Here is a 16,250-nt window from a genome sequence, read left to right as displayed (position 1 = left end):
ATCACCCTCCACAACTGATAAACATAACCTGGGCTGCAGTATGTGATCTGAGTCACGTCAACATTGTCTGGCAGCTTTAAAATAAAGGATTTAGTCTACAGTTAAAATTAGAGGATAGAGTATTCTGATGTCCTCTTCCAATGGGAGGATATTGATGTATTCTCTGTACCCCAAAGGTTTGTTTGAGGGGTTTATGAAAACTGTGTGAAAGCTGATGTAATATGAATCAACCCACACTCTAACCTTTGATTACTCCCTGTCCTTTGTGATGATAAGTATGTAGACTGAACAGTGCTTTGTTTGGAAACAGATAATATGTTACAAGCAGTAATCAGGTCAGCCTGGCACTGCATGGAAGAATCTGGTAGTAAACAATGGAGATGGCACAAATTGAAAGTACACTACTGAGAGAAGTATCAAACATTGACAGAGGTTTGGCTACTATGGATGAAGATAAAATGCATTGTCCCAAATTGGCCTACATGCTGGTTTGTTATGTTGTAAAAGTGTAAAAGTATGAGGAAAGGGTATTATGTTACAACAGTTTTTATCCTACTGAAAAGTACATCTTAAAAATGTTAGGTTTAGTTTTCATACTGTGACAACAATTTCTAAATAAAATAAAATCATAATTCTCTAATAGAGAGGAAAATTCAAATGTATTAATTGTTGTCACAAAAACAATTTAATTTAATTATCTTTGATTATTTAAATACACAGTGACCTAAAGTAACAGGCGTAAAATAAACGATTACACAGAGACAGACTATTAAGATACTAGCCTACACAGTCCATATCTATTACACATATTATTATAGACCTACTACATTGCAGTTTATTACGTTGCTATTACACAGACAGACAGACAGACAGACATAACAGGCAGACATACAGACATGCAGGCTACACAGACAGATAAGCTACTGTAGGCAGACAGACAATCAGTCTACTACCATGTGTTTATTCTCTGTAATTAGCGAATATTCCAGGACCACTAGGCCCTATAACAAAAGTACAGCGCCATATTCCCTATCCGATAATTACACGCACAACTTCAGAAGTTGCCTAATTAGTGCGCACTTATGCTGGTTTTGGCCACCAGACGCACAGCCTGTGAGGCATGTCAGGGCATGTCCAGATCGGATGAAGTGGCACTGCATAGCCTATCGATAGCGTGCAAAAGTATAGACTCGTGAAAACGATAGAAAAGGGTGCGCTTATGTATCTTCGCCAACCTTATGGATCGAGGTAATATATATTTTTGACTTTGAATCATTTGATGTGATACTCAGGGTGGGAACTTATTATTGGCTCGTGATGCGTTGCGCACTGCTGGTCATGAATTATCTTTCCAGTTGCTAATGTCTGAGCTTTCCAACCTTAGTGATTTTGCTTTGTGGTATTTCATAAAACAGTTTAGTAATCCTTCGTCAATATTAGTAGCCGTGTTGTAAGTTAGAGGACAATTTATGCTAAAACCTCTGCATGTATTTTTTCTCAATATTATTATTTAGGTTTTTACCCCTCAACACAACACATAGAGATGATGATGATGGAGCCTAGCTGATTTAAGATTTAGATATTCTTTGCCTGTAACTATAGACAAGATATCCCCTTGTTGTGTTTGTTGTCTAAATTGTTTGTGTACTTTAGTGACATCAAGTGATAGGATATTAGTTCAACATGCACACAAGCAATATATTTGATTCAATATTCAATGCAGTTTCTAAGAAACAGCAATGTCTTTATGCATTTTGTTTCCATTTTAATCAATGTTCATGATAAAGATTTTAAAATGGGCTAACTACTGAGCCAAAAACTATTATACATATTTTTATTTTAGTTACATTGCTGTCATGGATTGTTCTAAAACCCAGTACTACTTGAATGGGGACTGCCTCCCTTGTCTGCAATGTGGACCAGGACAAGAGCTGTCAGAGGTGGGTATTATAAAATTATAGAGGAATATTTTTGTAGTGAAAGAGAAAGTACTGGATTTTTACAAAGGTCAAAATATAGATAGGCCTGGTGCTGGCTACACACACTGATTCATCTCCTTTCCAGTGCAGCCATGTCTAGTAGCCTGTCAGCTCATCTGAGCAGCAACAGAAATTACTGCAGAACTGGGATTTGTGGTTACTATGAAACCATAAAGAGTTTGGTTTGTCTGTGGTGATCACACTCTAAAATAATCCCACTGGCAGAGAGAACTTTGTTCCAAGTCCACTTGGCAGGCCTGCTAACACATCTACAACATAACGTTCTGAGAACCATATGTTTCTTAGAGCTTGGTGAGAGCATGGTTGTCCTATGTTTCTTTTGTATACAACCTTCCCACAACTTTCTGGAAATGGTGCTGGATAGTTGCTTGGCTTTGGAACATTCTCAGCACATTTAAGGAATTTGACAATAAAACTAGATTTACCTGGTATTTCATTACTTTAACAGAACGTTTCCTAAAAGTTCAAACATGGTTACATTTCCTTTCAATTTTGGTAATGTTCTAGGAACATTCTCTAACTGGTTTGCCATTTGGAATGTTCTCAAATAGTTAAGAGAAAGTTAAGAAACAATGTTCTTCTGTGGGAATTGCAGTACTTTAGCATAACATTTCATACAGGTTTCCTCATGGTTCTATTTAAAGTCATGTTCTCAAATTGTTCAGAGAACGTTAAGAAAACGTATTATAAAAACCACAAGAAAAAGTTTAGTAACGTTCAAATTGTATTTTATTTGTCACATGCGCCAAGTACAACAGGTGTAGACTTTACCGCGAAATGCTTACTGATGAGCACTTTCTCAACACTGCAGTTAAAAAGAAAGAAAAGATTAGCAAAAATAATAATAGATAAAATAGTAACACAATAAAATAACAATTACAACGCTATATACAAGGAGTGCCGGTACCGAGTCAATGTGCAGGGGTACGAAGTAGTTGAGGTAATTGAGGTAATATGTACATGTAGGTAGAGGTAAAAGTGACTAGGCAATCAGGATAGATAATAAACAGAGTAGCAGCAGCCAATGTGAAGAGTGTGAAAGTGTGTGTGTGTGTGGCGTCAAAATGCATGTGTGTTTTGTGAGCGAATGTAGTGTGTGTGCGTGTATGTGTGTGTTGGAGTGCCATTGAAGTGTGTGTGAGTATGCGGGTAGAGTCCAGTGAGTGTGAATAGAGCTAGTGCAAGAATGTCAGTCCAAAATAAAATAAAATGGGGTAGCCATTTGATTAACTGTTCAGCAGTCTTATGGCTTGAGGGTAGAAGCTGTACAGGAGCCTTTTGGTCCCAGACTTGGCGCTCCGGTACCACTTGCCGTGCGGTAGCAGAGACAGCAGTCTACGACTTCGGCGGCTGGAGTCTTTGACAATTTTTTGGACCTTCCTCTGACACCGCCTGGTATAGAGGGACTGGATACAGGGAGCTTGGCCCCAGTGATGAACTGGGCCATATGCACTACCCTCTGTAGCGCCTTGCGGTCAGATGCCAAGCAGTTGCCATACCAAGCGGTGATGCAGCCAGTCAAGATGCTCTCAATGTTGCAGCTGTATAACTTTTTGAGGATCTGAGGGCCCATGCCAAATCTTTTCAGCCTCCTGAGGGGGAAGAGGCATTGTCGTGCCCTCTTCACGACTGTGTTGGTGTGTTTAGACCATGATAGGTCCTTAGTGATGTGGACACCAAGGAACTTGAAGCTCTCGACCCGCTCCACTACAGCCCTGTTGATGTGAATGGTGACGTGCACGGCCCTCCGTTTCCTCTAGTCCACGATTAGCTCCTTTTTCTTGCTGACGTCGAGGGAGAGGTTTTTGTCCTGGCACCACACTGCCAGGTCGCTGACCTCCTCCCTATAGGCTGTCTCATCGTCGTAGGTGATAAGGCCTACTCCCGTCGTGTCGTCGGCAAACTTAATGATGGTGTTGGAGTTGTGCGCAGTCATGCAGTCGTGGGTGAACAGGGAGTACAGGAGGGGACTAAGCACACACCACTGAGGGACCATTTGAATAGACTAAAATGAACAGCTTTGAATGTGTAAAAAAACATGGCATGCTAGCTCCATCCTGGTGGTGCAGTGGACTAATTCCATGGATAGAGAACAAAATATTGTAGGTTTGAATCTCACTGATGCCTTGTCACAATAAAAAAGAAATGTGTTTGCATGATTCATGCCTAAGGAAATGAATTTGCATGTGTCCTATCTGTGCTTAGAGTTTAAAAAAAAGTTTACCCTAAATAAGCTAGTAGTGTTATTAGAAGTCTTATTGAAACATTCAGTGAACGTTTTAAGGAAGTTATTCAAAAACCTGAAAATTACCTATAATTTCCGTTCTCAGAGCGTTAATAATACCTCCCAGGAAAACTTTTAAGGAACCAGTGAAATCCTAAGCTGTAAACAGGTATATTGTGCACTGTATATTTGTATTCTTATTTCCCACCAGGACTGTGGTTATGGAAGTGGATGGTCGGCTTATTGCATCCCCTGTAGTGTCAAGACTTATAAAGAGGGTCGGGGTTACCACAACTGCAGATTCTGCCAGTCGTGTAAACGCATAAACAGGCACCAGAAGTCACTGTGCACCTCTAAGAGCAATGCTGTCTGTGGGGAGTGCTTGCCAGGGTTTGTACGGTACATTATCTAATTGCATTCTTACATATAGCATCTACAGATCTTTACTTAAGACGTAGCTGTGCTTTTAAGTCATAAAAGCTCTTAATTCAGAACATGTGGACTTGGAGTTTTATTAGCTTGTTTACTTGAAGTACAACTATTTCCGACTTTTTTTTCCTGCTTTAATTTAATCTGATTGCAGCTTCTACAGTAAGACACGGATGGATGGCTTGCAGGACTTGGAATGCATGCTGTGTGGTCCCTCCTCCACTACTGAGCAACAGTGCAGCCGTAAGTCTCAGAAAAGGTTGGCCCAGGACTCTGAGAAAGAAAAACCACTTCAGAACCGTTGTTGTATGAGTCAGTTGTGTAGCCTACTGTAATATTTGAAAATTACCTCCATTTACTGGAAACATAATTACCCATTTTGTTGTGTACAATTGTTGCCGTGGAGAATGCATTGTTTGGGTTATGAGATATTCAAGAATTACAACACTGTTCTTTATTAATAGAATAGTGTTACTGTCATTTTATTTGCCAATGTATCAAACTCAGCCTTGCGCAGCACCGACCTCAATGCTTCTATTTTGCAGGAAGCAGAGGAGTTGATGTGGGAAAAGTCTGGAGCCCAGAAGGCCCAGCCCAAAATGCTGCTGTTGTCACCACCATTTCTGTCGCCCTGGTTACCATGATAATCATCCTCTCCGCTACCTTATTTATATACTTCAGACATACCTTACTAAAGAAAATATTTAGAGGTATCTCATGATCTGCACACAAATATCTCCTTTAATTGTTGCATGAGATGTTCACACAACTGCTGATGAAACTGTAATAATGTGGGTTCCGTCAATGTGTTTGTTGGAATCGCTTTTATAGTAACATGCAGGGTACAGGTAATCCTCCTCAAACTGTGCCTCTATTAGCTCATGAATGATATTCTCTCTCTGAAAGGATGCCTGGCTCCTCAAAGCACAAGTCAGAGTGACATGGCGTGTGCAGCATCCCCAGTGAACGGGGTCACACTGAATCTGGAGCAGCAAAGCCAGGACTCAGGTAATTATAAGAGTAGAACAGCACCCACCATGATGTATTAAACAGCACATTATTTACACTATAAATAAGTATACCAAACATTAGGAACACCTTCCTAATATTGAGTTGCCCCCCCCCCCCCCCCCCTCCCTTTTGCCCTCAGAACAGCCTCAATTCGTCGGGGCATGGACTCTACAAGGTGTTGAAAGCGTTCCACAGGAATGCTGGCCCATGTTGACTCCAATGCTTCCCACAGTTGTGTCAAGTTGGCTGGATGTCCTTTGGGTGGTGGACCATTCTTGATACACATGGGAAACTGTTGAGCGTGAAAAACCTAGCAGCGTTGCAGTTCTTGACACAAACTGGTGCACCTGGCACCTACTACCATACCTCGTTCAATGGCACTTAAATATTTTGTCTTGCCCATTCACCCTCTGAATGGCACACATAAACAATCCATGTCTCAATTGTCTCAAGGCTTATAAATCCTTCTTCAACTTGTCTCCTTCCCTTCATCTACATTGATTAAAGTAGATTTAACAAGTGACATCAATAAGGGATCATCGCATTCACCTGGTCAGTCTACTGTATGTCATGGAAAGGGCAGATGTTCTTAATGTTTTGTATACTCAGTGTATATTTCACTAGAACAGACATAACACATGTTGAATAAGGGCCGTAACCCTTTCCACTCACAGCCCCTGTCATCCCGTATATGGGTTGAAAATGGCAGATTTTGTAATTGATAAGCGCCTAAATTGGAATGCAGTGACTGTACAATAACATGCTATGCATGACGTCAGAGCTCAGGTACTACGCTTCACAGCGCTGTGTGGGTTCTGACTGACAGCCGTTATAAACTTGAGCACTGCGTGCGACAAGAAGATTCTCCCATCCCTCTCGCTAATTGGGCTACTTTTGCACATTTGTTGTCTGAATGAGGGAAATGCTGTAAATCGAGAGTCGGTGTGTTTTGAAAGATGGGACGGACGTTGAGGATTATAGTAAATACCGCTTTGATGTCATACAAGCAAACCACACAACCGTGAGTCCAAATGTGCACTTCACATTTCCATATTTAAAAACTAATGTCCTTTACAGTATCAGTGTTTAAGATTGGTATGGATGACATGCGTTATACCCTGGGTTGTCCTGAACAGAATGAGCCTATGCTTGTGTTATTGTGAAGAAAGTTAGCCTCGGAACATGCACTTGAATGCTCTCATGACTCCATTCTATGCGCACCAAAATTACAATCTGTTTGTCTGAAGTGCCTTTTGAAAGCCTAACACTGTAAAATCATATTTTATAACTTAGCTAGCCATGTTGGCAATATAATAAGATTTCAAACGATGCCCACTTGACATAGATTGCGATTTATAATAGAACGTTTTTGGATTGCGTAAACAACAACCGTAATTGTGATGGTGGTGACGCAGGGCTGTGTTCCTAACAAAACACTATAAGTGTGCTTGCTTCAGTTCCTCAATGGCAAAGCTAGGAGAGCTAAAAAAAAAAAAAAAAAGAAACACCTTAGTGTTGAAGGCTCTTTCCTTCAGTCATATAAGTGCATTGAAATTACTTAGGAACTGTGCACAGTTTGGAGAGGTGTGCGGCCACTTGGAGACACCAGTTAGACCTCTCACTCAAACCCTTGTAATAGTTTTTTCTTATCTTGCATCTACTCCAAAATGTCAATGAATATTGTTATTATATTAATGACTGTATCCAGAGTATTTTCAGATTTTGTTATTGATAAATGCTGTGAAAAGTGCAGTAAATGTTAAATGCACATAAAATCAACAGTGTAATGTTTGGATTCAGCCTTGTGTCAGGTGAACTGTTGTGTCCTCACCTTTGGTCTGATAATTTCCCCATAATCTCCAAAGTATTCCCTTTCATTTGCTACCATGGGCATGCATATGCTTTCATAATTATTCTGTTAGAATCATTTCAATTTGGCTCTATGGGTCCTTTGTAGCTCAGTTGGTAGAGCATGGTGCTTGTAACGGCAGGGTAGTGGGTTTGATTCCTGGGACCACCCATATGTAAAATGTATGCACGCATGACTGTAAGTTGCTTTGGATAAAAGCCTCTGATGAATGGCATATTACATTTTACATATAGGTCAATTCCCACTAGTGTAACGGGTTAAACATTCCCTAATTGACTCATATTATAGTACATTGGCGAATGCATGGTTGATTAGGGGTTTGTTAGGGTACTAATGTAACCATCTGATGACCTGTCTTCTTACAGGTGTATGTGGTAACTCTACCACCACTGCAGACACGTTGGCCAGACTGCAGTCCAAAGTGGACATGATTGTCCCTCTGGGGTCCATTCTACTAAGCCCTAACCTTAAAACTCAGGACCACATCAGCCTGCTGGAGACCCAGCCGCTGGTGCGTAACTCCACCTGCAATAACTGCTCCTCTGGGTTTGTCTCTCAGATATCCTCTGAGCCGCCCTCAATCAGTAGTGATGTCTCACTCACAGTGGAGACCCCTGTGGGTCCAGTAGACAGTGGGGAGTCTGAGGCAGGGTCCTTTTTCCGGTTCCTGCAGAGCAGTGAGGGTTACTGTGCCTCTGAGCTGAAGCATTTACCAGTGGAGTGCACTGAGCTAGACTTCCACAGCACTGCAGCCTCAACACTGGCCCTCCACATTGCCACAGACCCAGAATGTAGCTCTGTGAGCCTGGGGATTACGGCGATATCCGGGATTAGAGATGGCCCCCCCGGAGACGGGTCAGGAGGAAGACAACTGAGGAGTCCATTTGCCTGCCCAGAGGAGCAAACTGACAGCTGTTGGAGCAGCCATCAACAACCCTGCAACAGCAGTAATGCGGTAATTACCCTTAGGAAAGACAGGGCTGTGCCACCTGTTCCTCTCACACAGACAAGCTTTTACTCAGCAGTAGAGCGTTGGAGTGACCAGTCGCTAGACTTAGCTGTATTTTATGCTCATACAGCAAATGTTAAAAGCAAATGTCACCTTAAATTTTACTCTTTAAGGTGTGGCCATGGGGTGCAATGTAAAGACAACACACACACACACAATACACACACTGATCTCATAAAATATGAGTTGTGATATCCTCCCATTATAGGCAAGGTACTGGATGCCTCTAGAGACATTTGTCCATGTTTCCCACTTGTCATTTCACACATAATTAGCTAGATATGCCAAATTAAGTTTACAGCTTCACTCATTTAGTAGAGGATGTTTCCCTGAACTATCACGTTCGTTGAATGACGGGTCAGATCAAGGCGCAGCGTGATATACGTACATGTTTATTAACTTATAAACACAACGACAAAACAACAACCGAAACGAAACGTGAAGTCCTAAGGTAGACACACAACAAACCTTAACCGGAACAAGATCCCATAACTAGACAGTGCCAATAGGCTGCCTAAGTATGGTCCCCAATCAGAGACAACGAGCGACAGCTGCCTCTGATTGGGAACCACACCGGCCAACATAGAACTATACATACTAGATCCCACACATATAAAAAGCACAACAAGGAATATACACACCCTGACTCAACATATAAGAGTCCCCTGAGTCAGGGCGTGACAGTAACCCCCCCCCCCCCAAAGGTGCGGATTCCGACCGCACAACGTAAACATAACAGGGTAGGGGCCGGGTGAGAATTCCGCCTCGGAGGCGGATCCGGCTCGGGGCGTGACGACCTCTCACTCTCCGCCTCCCTGTTGCGCCCCTGGTCTGGTCTGGACCTCGGCGCGCTGCTTCCCCTCTCCTTCCTCCCACGATACGCCAGGCCCTGTCTGGACTCTGGTGTGGGAGACCCCGAACCTGGAGAGGGGCTGATGTCATGGTCTGGACTGGAGCCGCTGACCGGAGCTTTACTGGGCACCGGTGGAGCGGACTGCTCTGGCTCCAGAGTGGAGCCGCTGACCGGAGCTGGATCAGGCACCGGTGGAGTGGACTGCTCTGGCTCCGGAGTGGAACCGCTGGCCGGAGCTGGACTGGACCCCGGTGGAGCGGACTGCTCTGGCTCCGGAGTGGAGCCGCTGACCGGTACCGGACCAGTCATCGGTGGAACGGGCACGGGCCGTGCCGGACTGGACACACGCACCACTAGCTTGGTGTGAGGAGCAGGAACAGGCCGGGCCGGACTGGCGACGCGCACCACTAGCTTGGTGCGAGGAGCAGGAACAGGCCGGGCCGGACTGGCGACGCGCACCACTTTCTTGGTGCGAGGAACAGGAACAGGCCGGGCCGGGCTGGCGACGCGCACCACAGGCTTGGTGCGAGGAGCAGGAACAGGCCGGGCTGGCGACGCGCACCACAGGCTTGGTGCGAGGAGCAGGAACAGGCCGGACTGTGGACGCGCACCACTGACTTGGTCCGAGGAGCAGGAACAGGCCGGACTGTGGACGCGCACCACAGGCTTGGTGCGAGGAGCAGGAACAGGCCGGGCTGGCGACGCGCACCACACGCTTGGTGCGAGGAGCAGGAACAGGCCGGACTGTGGACGCGCACCACTGACTTGGTCCGAGGAGCAGGAACAGGCCGGGCCGGACTGTGGAGGCGGACTGGAGGTCTGGAGCGGAGAGCTGGCACTACCCGTCCTGGCTGAATGCCTACTTCCGCACAGTATGTGTGAGGCATCAGCACAGGACGCACTGGGAAGTGCACGCGAACTGGCGATACAGTTCGTAGAACTGGCGCAGGATAAGCGGGACCGAGGAGGCGTACTGGAGACCAGGAGCGTTGAGCCGGCACACCCCGTCCTGGCTGGATGCCCATCTTCGCACGGCACGTGCGTGGTGCAAGCACAGGACGTACAGGACTGTGCCGGCGCACTGGCGACACAGTACTTGCTCCGCATAACACGGAGCCTGCCCAGTCATACGCTTCCTCGCGTGAGTACGGGGAGTTGGCTCTGCTCTGACACTAGGCTCCGCCAACCACCCCGTGTGCCCCCCCCCCCCAAAATGTTCGTGGGGCTGCTTCTCGGGCTTCCTCCTCGACCGGCCTCCTCCGTGTTGCCGTTGCACCTCTCCTGCCTGGGCATCTACCTTAGCCCATGGTCCTCTCCCCGCAAATATCTCTTCCCATGACCACAAATTGCCCACCTGTGACATGGCTATTCGCTCCGCCTGGGCACGCTGCTTGGTCCTCGTTTGGTGGGATCTTCTGTCACGTTCGTTGAATGACGGGTCAGACCAAGGCGCAGCGTGATATACGTACATGTTTATTAACTTATAAACACAACGACAAAACAACAACCGAAACGAAACGAAACATGAAGTCCTAAGGTAGACACACAGCAAACCTTAACCGGAACAAGATCCCACAACTAGACAGTGCCAATAGGCTGCTTAAGTATTGTCCCCAATCAGAGACAACGAGCGACAGCTGCCTCTGAATGGGAACCACACCGGCCAACATAGAACTATACATACTAGATCCCACACATAGAAAAAGCACAACAAGGAATATACACACCCTGACTCAACATATAAGAGTCCCCTGAGTCAGGGCGTGACATGAACAAAGCAAAAATGTATTCATAATATTTATATTTTAATGCTGGAGCACATCCAACAGAAACAAAATAAAACATTGGTTATTGTCAAAAGACCACAATACACATATTTGTATTAGGTGAAGTTCTATTGTTGTTGGTTGTTGTTGTTGTTGTTGTTGTTGTTGTTGTTGTTGTTGTTGTGGCTAGGGATTCAGTTGAGATACATATTCACAGAATCACAATTTTGTTCTGGATGGTTCTGTATTTTAAAGTTAATGTAGCAGTTTCTAACAGGAGTAGTTTTAAAAGTCGTTTTTCATTACGTCTTGCTGGTTTTAAAAAGTTTCTTTATCTTGGCCAAGAGGTATAGTCCAAAATACAATATCTTACTGTTCTACAGGCCACATGGAGAAATAGACAATCATTGTGCCAATAGACTTAGGTGCATACTTGGCACCATTGGCAAAATGTTCAAAAAGAGGATAATATTTTTCCCTTTACATCAGGGATAGGCAACTGACCCCTTTTGAAGGCCCTCGGATACATTTGTATGATTTTTTTGTGAACTCTGTCACACCCTGGCTCTGGGACTCTATATGTTGAGCCAGGGTGTGTTCATTCGATGCGTTCTGTTTCTTTGTTTGGGTGTTCTAGGTTGTCTGTGTCTATGTTTGCCTGTGTGACTCCCAATCAGAGTTGTCTGTGTCTATGTTTGCCTGTGTGACTCCCAATCAGAGGCCAGCTGTCGGCTGGTTGTCTCTGATTGGGAGCCATATTTAAACTGTATGTTTTCCCTTGGGTGTGTTATTGATTTTTGTCATTCGTGTATAGGGCGTGATTCCTGTATTTCGCTCGGTTGAGCTTCCCTCCACTGTTGGAGTATTTACGCACCTGTTTGTGCGCTTTTGTTTTGTTCGCCTTCGTGCGTATTTCGCCTTCGGGCAAGAGTTGACCTATTGCCGGGTTTGGCGATCACTAAAGTCTGTTGGACTATCCGTCTGTGTCCTGCGTTTGATTCCACCACTGCACCCACCTACAGCACGCGCTGACAGAAAAACCCACCATACAACGACCAAGCAGCGTGTCCAGGAACACACGCAGGAGGTGACGCTGGTGGATGTCCTCCTCGGCTGGGGGCAGATTACCGAGGAGGAGGCCGTCCGGTACCGGAGGGCTATGAAGGGGGAGACCCAGGTAGGAGAGGAGCAGCGGCGTCAGCAGTGCCATCGTCGGACGGACGAGAGGCACCCCCAATAATTTTTTAGGGGGGGGCACACGGCGTGGGCGACTGGGCAGCAGGAGGCTGCCACAGGGCGAAATAGGAGACGAGGAGAGAAGGCCACCGGGTTACGGGAGCCATTGGCGAGAGGAGGGAAGGAAGTCGTAGAGGCACGGCGAGAGGTACTGAGGTGTATTGCCAGTCCGGTCCGGCCCGTTCCTGATCCCCGTTTAAAGCCAGTGGTGTGTGTTCCCAGTACGGTCCGGCCTGTCCCTGCTCCACGCACCAAGCCTACGGTGTGCGTCGACAGCCCAGCCCGGCCTGTCCCTGCTCCACGCACCAAACCTACGGTGTGCGTCGCCAGCCCTGCCCGGCCTGTTCCTGCTCCACGCACCAAGCCTACGGTGTGCGTCGACAGCCCAGCCCGGCCTGTCCCTGCTCCACGCACCAAACCTACGGTGTGCGTCGCCAGCCCAGCCCGGCTTGTTCCTGCTCCACGCACCAAGCCTACGGTGTGCGTCGCCAGCCCTGTCCGGCCTGTCCCTGCCCCACGCACCAAACCTACGGTGTGCGTCGCCAGCCCAGCCCGGCCCGTTCCTGCTCCACGCACCAAGCCTACGGTGTGCGTCGCCAGCCCTGCCCGGCCTGTTCCTGCTCCACGCACCAAGCCTACGGTGTGCGTCGCCAGCCCTGTCCGGCCTGTCCCTGCTCCACGCACCAAGCCTACGGTGTGCGTCGTCAGCCCAGCCCGGCCTGTCCCTGCTCCACGCACCAAGCCTACGGTGTGCGTCGCCAGCCCTGTCCGGCCTGTCCCTGCCCCACGCACCAAACCTACGGTGTGCGTCGCCAGCCCAGCCCGGCCCGTTCCTGCTCCACGCACCAAGCCTACGGTGTGCGTCGCCAGCCCTGCCCGGCCTGTTCCTGCTCCACGCACCAAGCCTACGGTGTGCGTCGCCAGCCCTGTCCGGCCTGTCCCTGCTCCACGCACCAAGCCTACGGTGTACGTCGTCAGCCCAGCCCGGCCTGTCCCTGCTCCACGCACCAAGCCTACGGGGTGCGTCGCCAGCCCGGCCCGGCCTGTCCCTGCTCCACGCACCAAGTCTACGGTGCGCGTCGCCAGCCCGGTCCGGCCTGTTCCTGCCACTCGCACCAAGTCTACGGTGCGCGTCGCCAGCCCGGCCCGGCTCGTTCCTGCCACTCGCACCAAGCCAGGGGTGCGAGTCGTCAGTCCGGCACAACCCGTGCCTGGGTCATCGGTGCCAGATCAGGTACCGCTTTATTGCTCCCCAACGGAGCTGAAGCTAGCCGCTCCTGCTACGTCCAGGTCAGCTCCAGCCAGCGGAGCCAGACTGGACCAGGGGCGCTATGGGGGGTTCATTGGAGGGTGGTGGTCAAGGCCGGAGGCAGAACCGCCGCCGAGGAGGTATGCCCGCCCAGCCCTCCCCTGTTTTGCTTTAGTTGAGGCGCGGTCTCAGTCCGCGCCTTTAGGGGGGGGTACTGTCACACCCTGGCTCTGGGACTCTATATGTTGAGCCAGGGTGTGTTCATTCGATGCGTTCTGTTTCTTTGTTTGGGTGTTCTAGGTTGTCTGTGTCTATGTTTGCCTGTGTGACTCCCAATCAGAGGCAACGAGTGTCAGCTGTCGGCTGGTTGTCTCTGATTGGGAGCCATATTTAAACTGTATGTTTTCCCTTGGGTGTTGTGGGTTTTTGTTCCGTGTCGGTATTGTTAACCGTGGACTTCACGAGTCGTGTTTTGTTTGATACTTTAATTAAATAAAGTCATGTTTGTTTCACACGCTGCGCCTTGGTCCGCTTCCTTAGACGATCGTGACAAACTCAGTCGGAGTCTCACCTACTGTTGCAAGTTAGAATAGTAGAATACACAAGGTGCAATTTCGAAATGTGGTTGTGCATCAGCAGTGTTTCTCTTGTTATGTCAGTCACTGACAGTCAGTCACTCAATTAGCCCATGTCAACTAACATTTCTTAGATTGGTAAACTAGTCTAGCGACCTGCTATCTAAACTTAGTAATCATGGTCGAATTACCGGCCGGGGGGGGCACCCATTGATTTTGTTAGTCAGTCTCACTCAGATATCATATTAAAGCTTCAAACATTTCTCTCCACCCTATGGAAAATTTTGTAGAATTGCATGAAATTAGTTAGAAAATTGCTAAATCTTCTCTCCGCCCCATGGCAAAATGTGTAGAATTGCAGCAAACTTGCTTTAAAACTGCAACATTTTCACTACGCCCATGGCAAAATGTGTAGAATTGCACGAAATTAACTCTAAAACCTTACATTTTACGTTTTAGAGGGGGGTCCACTGAGGGGGTCCACAGAGGATGAAGTTATTTGCACACTGTCACTGTCCACGACACATTCTCAAATGTTGAATATAGAAACAGCATAACAGAATAGTTAACCTCTGGTGGGAGGCTAACCAGTGGTAAGTGGGCAGTGGGATCTGTGCTGTGTCATAGCTCAGCTTTTTTAATGCCATAATTTCCCCATTGGCCTGTGTATCTTCTGTCCAGGTGTCCGTCTAGGCAGGCTGCCACAGGCCTTGGTGGATTATCTGGCTCTGAAGCTGGACCCAACGTTCCCAGGAGTACAGAACTACCAGCAGGTGGCGCTGAAGATGGGCATACATCACGAGTTGCTGAAAGGCCTGTGCGGGTTTGATCACGTCTTTCGGTACCTTTCCTCCTGTACTCTGCTAAAAGTACCTGACCTGCTCCACACGTTCTACCTCCTGCAGCGGCTCGACACCCTGCTCCTGCTGTGTGAATATGCCATGCAGAGCCAGACTCAGCGCCAGGTCACAGGATGCACATTTTACTGTTAATGATAACAACACTTCTGCCAACAGAGCCCAGAGGGCTGACATCTACAGGTTATGATCAATATGCGTACTACTGAAATAGAACCTACCTGGAACAACGAAACTGCTCAAACTCTCAGGTGGGGATGTGTAAATATTAGTTTTTTATTCTGAATGGATGACATTACATTTTTTACCTGAATGGTAATGTGATATAAGCCACTGTACGTTTCAGTTATTTTGTCATGCAGCAAATGCTATGCATGAAAATGATGCATTCATATTTTAAAAGTTTGTCAGAAGATAAATCATTTTAAATGCATAAGTACTGTACAAACAGTGTTAATTGTATGGAAAATGTATGCACTCACTAACTGTAAGTCGCTCTGGATAAGAGCGTCTGCTAAATGACTAAAATGTAAATGTAAATTGTTCTACTGAATGAATCAAGTTATATTAGTATTACATTTTATACATGTGTTGGACTTTTATAAATGAAACACAAATTACATTCAGATTCATGGTTATTTTGTTATGATGTAATTTGTCAGGTGCAGATGATTTCAGTATGTAATCACATTTACTACACATAATAAAGAATATGGTCATAGACACATTTCAACAAAAAACATGGCCAGTTACTGTATTTCTGCAAGGCAAAATTGAAAAGCAGATGTAAAATTAAGATTTGCAGAACTAATGCCGCACTACTGACATTTCTACTAAACTTAATTTTAGCAAGGTATCTACATTGTGAAACAATAAAAAATATTTTTGTTATGAAATGAAACATTGGTTTTTCTCAGCATTGTTCATGTACGTTCCAAACAAGTACAGTATACAAATCACAAGAAATTGATTGGAAGACATCACATTCAACAGTCAAAAATAAGAGAAAGTACAATAATTGTACATCTGAAGGAGACAGGATATTTATTTATTTTAAATTGAAATTACATTTATGACGTAGTTACTATGCATACTATGCATTTCCCTCATCAATGGCTTATATAGAGTATATTGTGTTGTTTGTTGCAGTACAAATTGTAAACTGTTACAA

At 46.2% G+C, this 16,250-nt stretch overlaps 1 protein-coding gene across 1 annotated transcript; it reads left to right on the top strand.

The window, feature by feature from the left end:
- The first annotated feature begins 1,118 nt into the window (after window positions 1-1,118).
- On the top strand, window positions 1,119-15,701 carry eda2r (ectodysplasin A2 receptor). Its single transcript, XM_084178534.1, has 8 exons — window positions 1,119-1,248; window positions 1,844-1,940; window positions 4,436-4,614; window positions 4,808-4,896; window positions 5,199-5,363; window positions 5,560-5,661; window positions 7,900-8,489; window positions 14,904-15,701. The coding sequence occupies exons 1-8, from the start codon at window positions 1,220-1,222 to the stop codon at window positions 14,913-14,915; spliced, it is 1,263 nt and encodes a 420-aa protein (XP_084034660.1). The 5' UTR covers window positions 1,119-1,219; the 3' UTR covers window positions 14,916-15,701.
- The last annotated feature ends 549 nt before the right edge of the window (window positions 15,702-16,250 follow it).

This window comes from Coregonus lavaretus, assembly GCF_964263955.1.
Source record: "Coregonus lavaretus genome assembly, chromosome: 15".
Lineage (NCBI taxonomy): Eukaryota > Metazoa > Chordata > Actinopteri > Salmoniformes > Salmonidae > Coregonus > Coregonus lavaretus.
The sequence above is the reverse complement of the archived record's forward strand: the minus strand, read 5'-3'. Positions and strand labels throughout refer to the sequence as shown.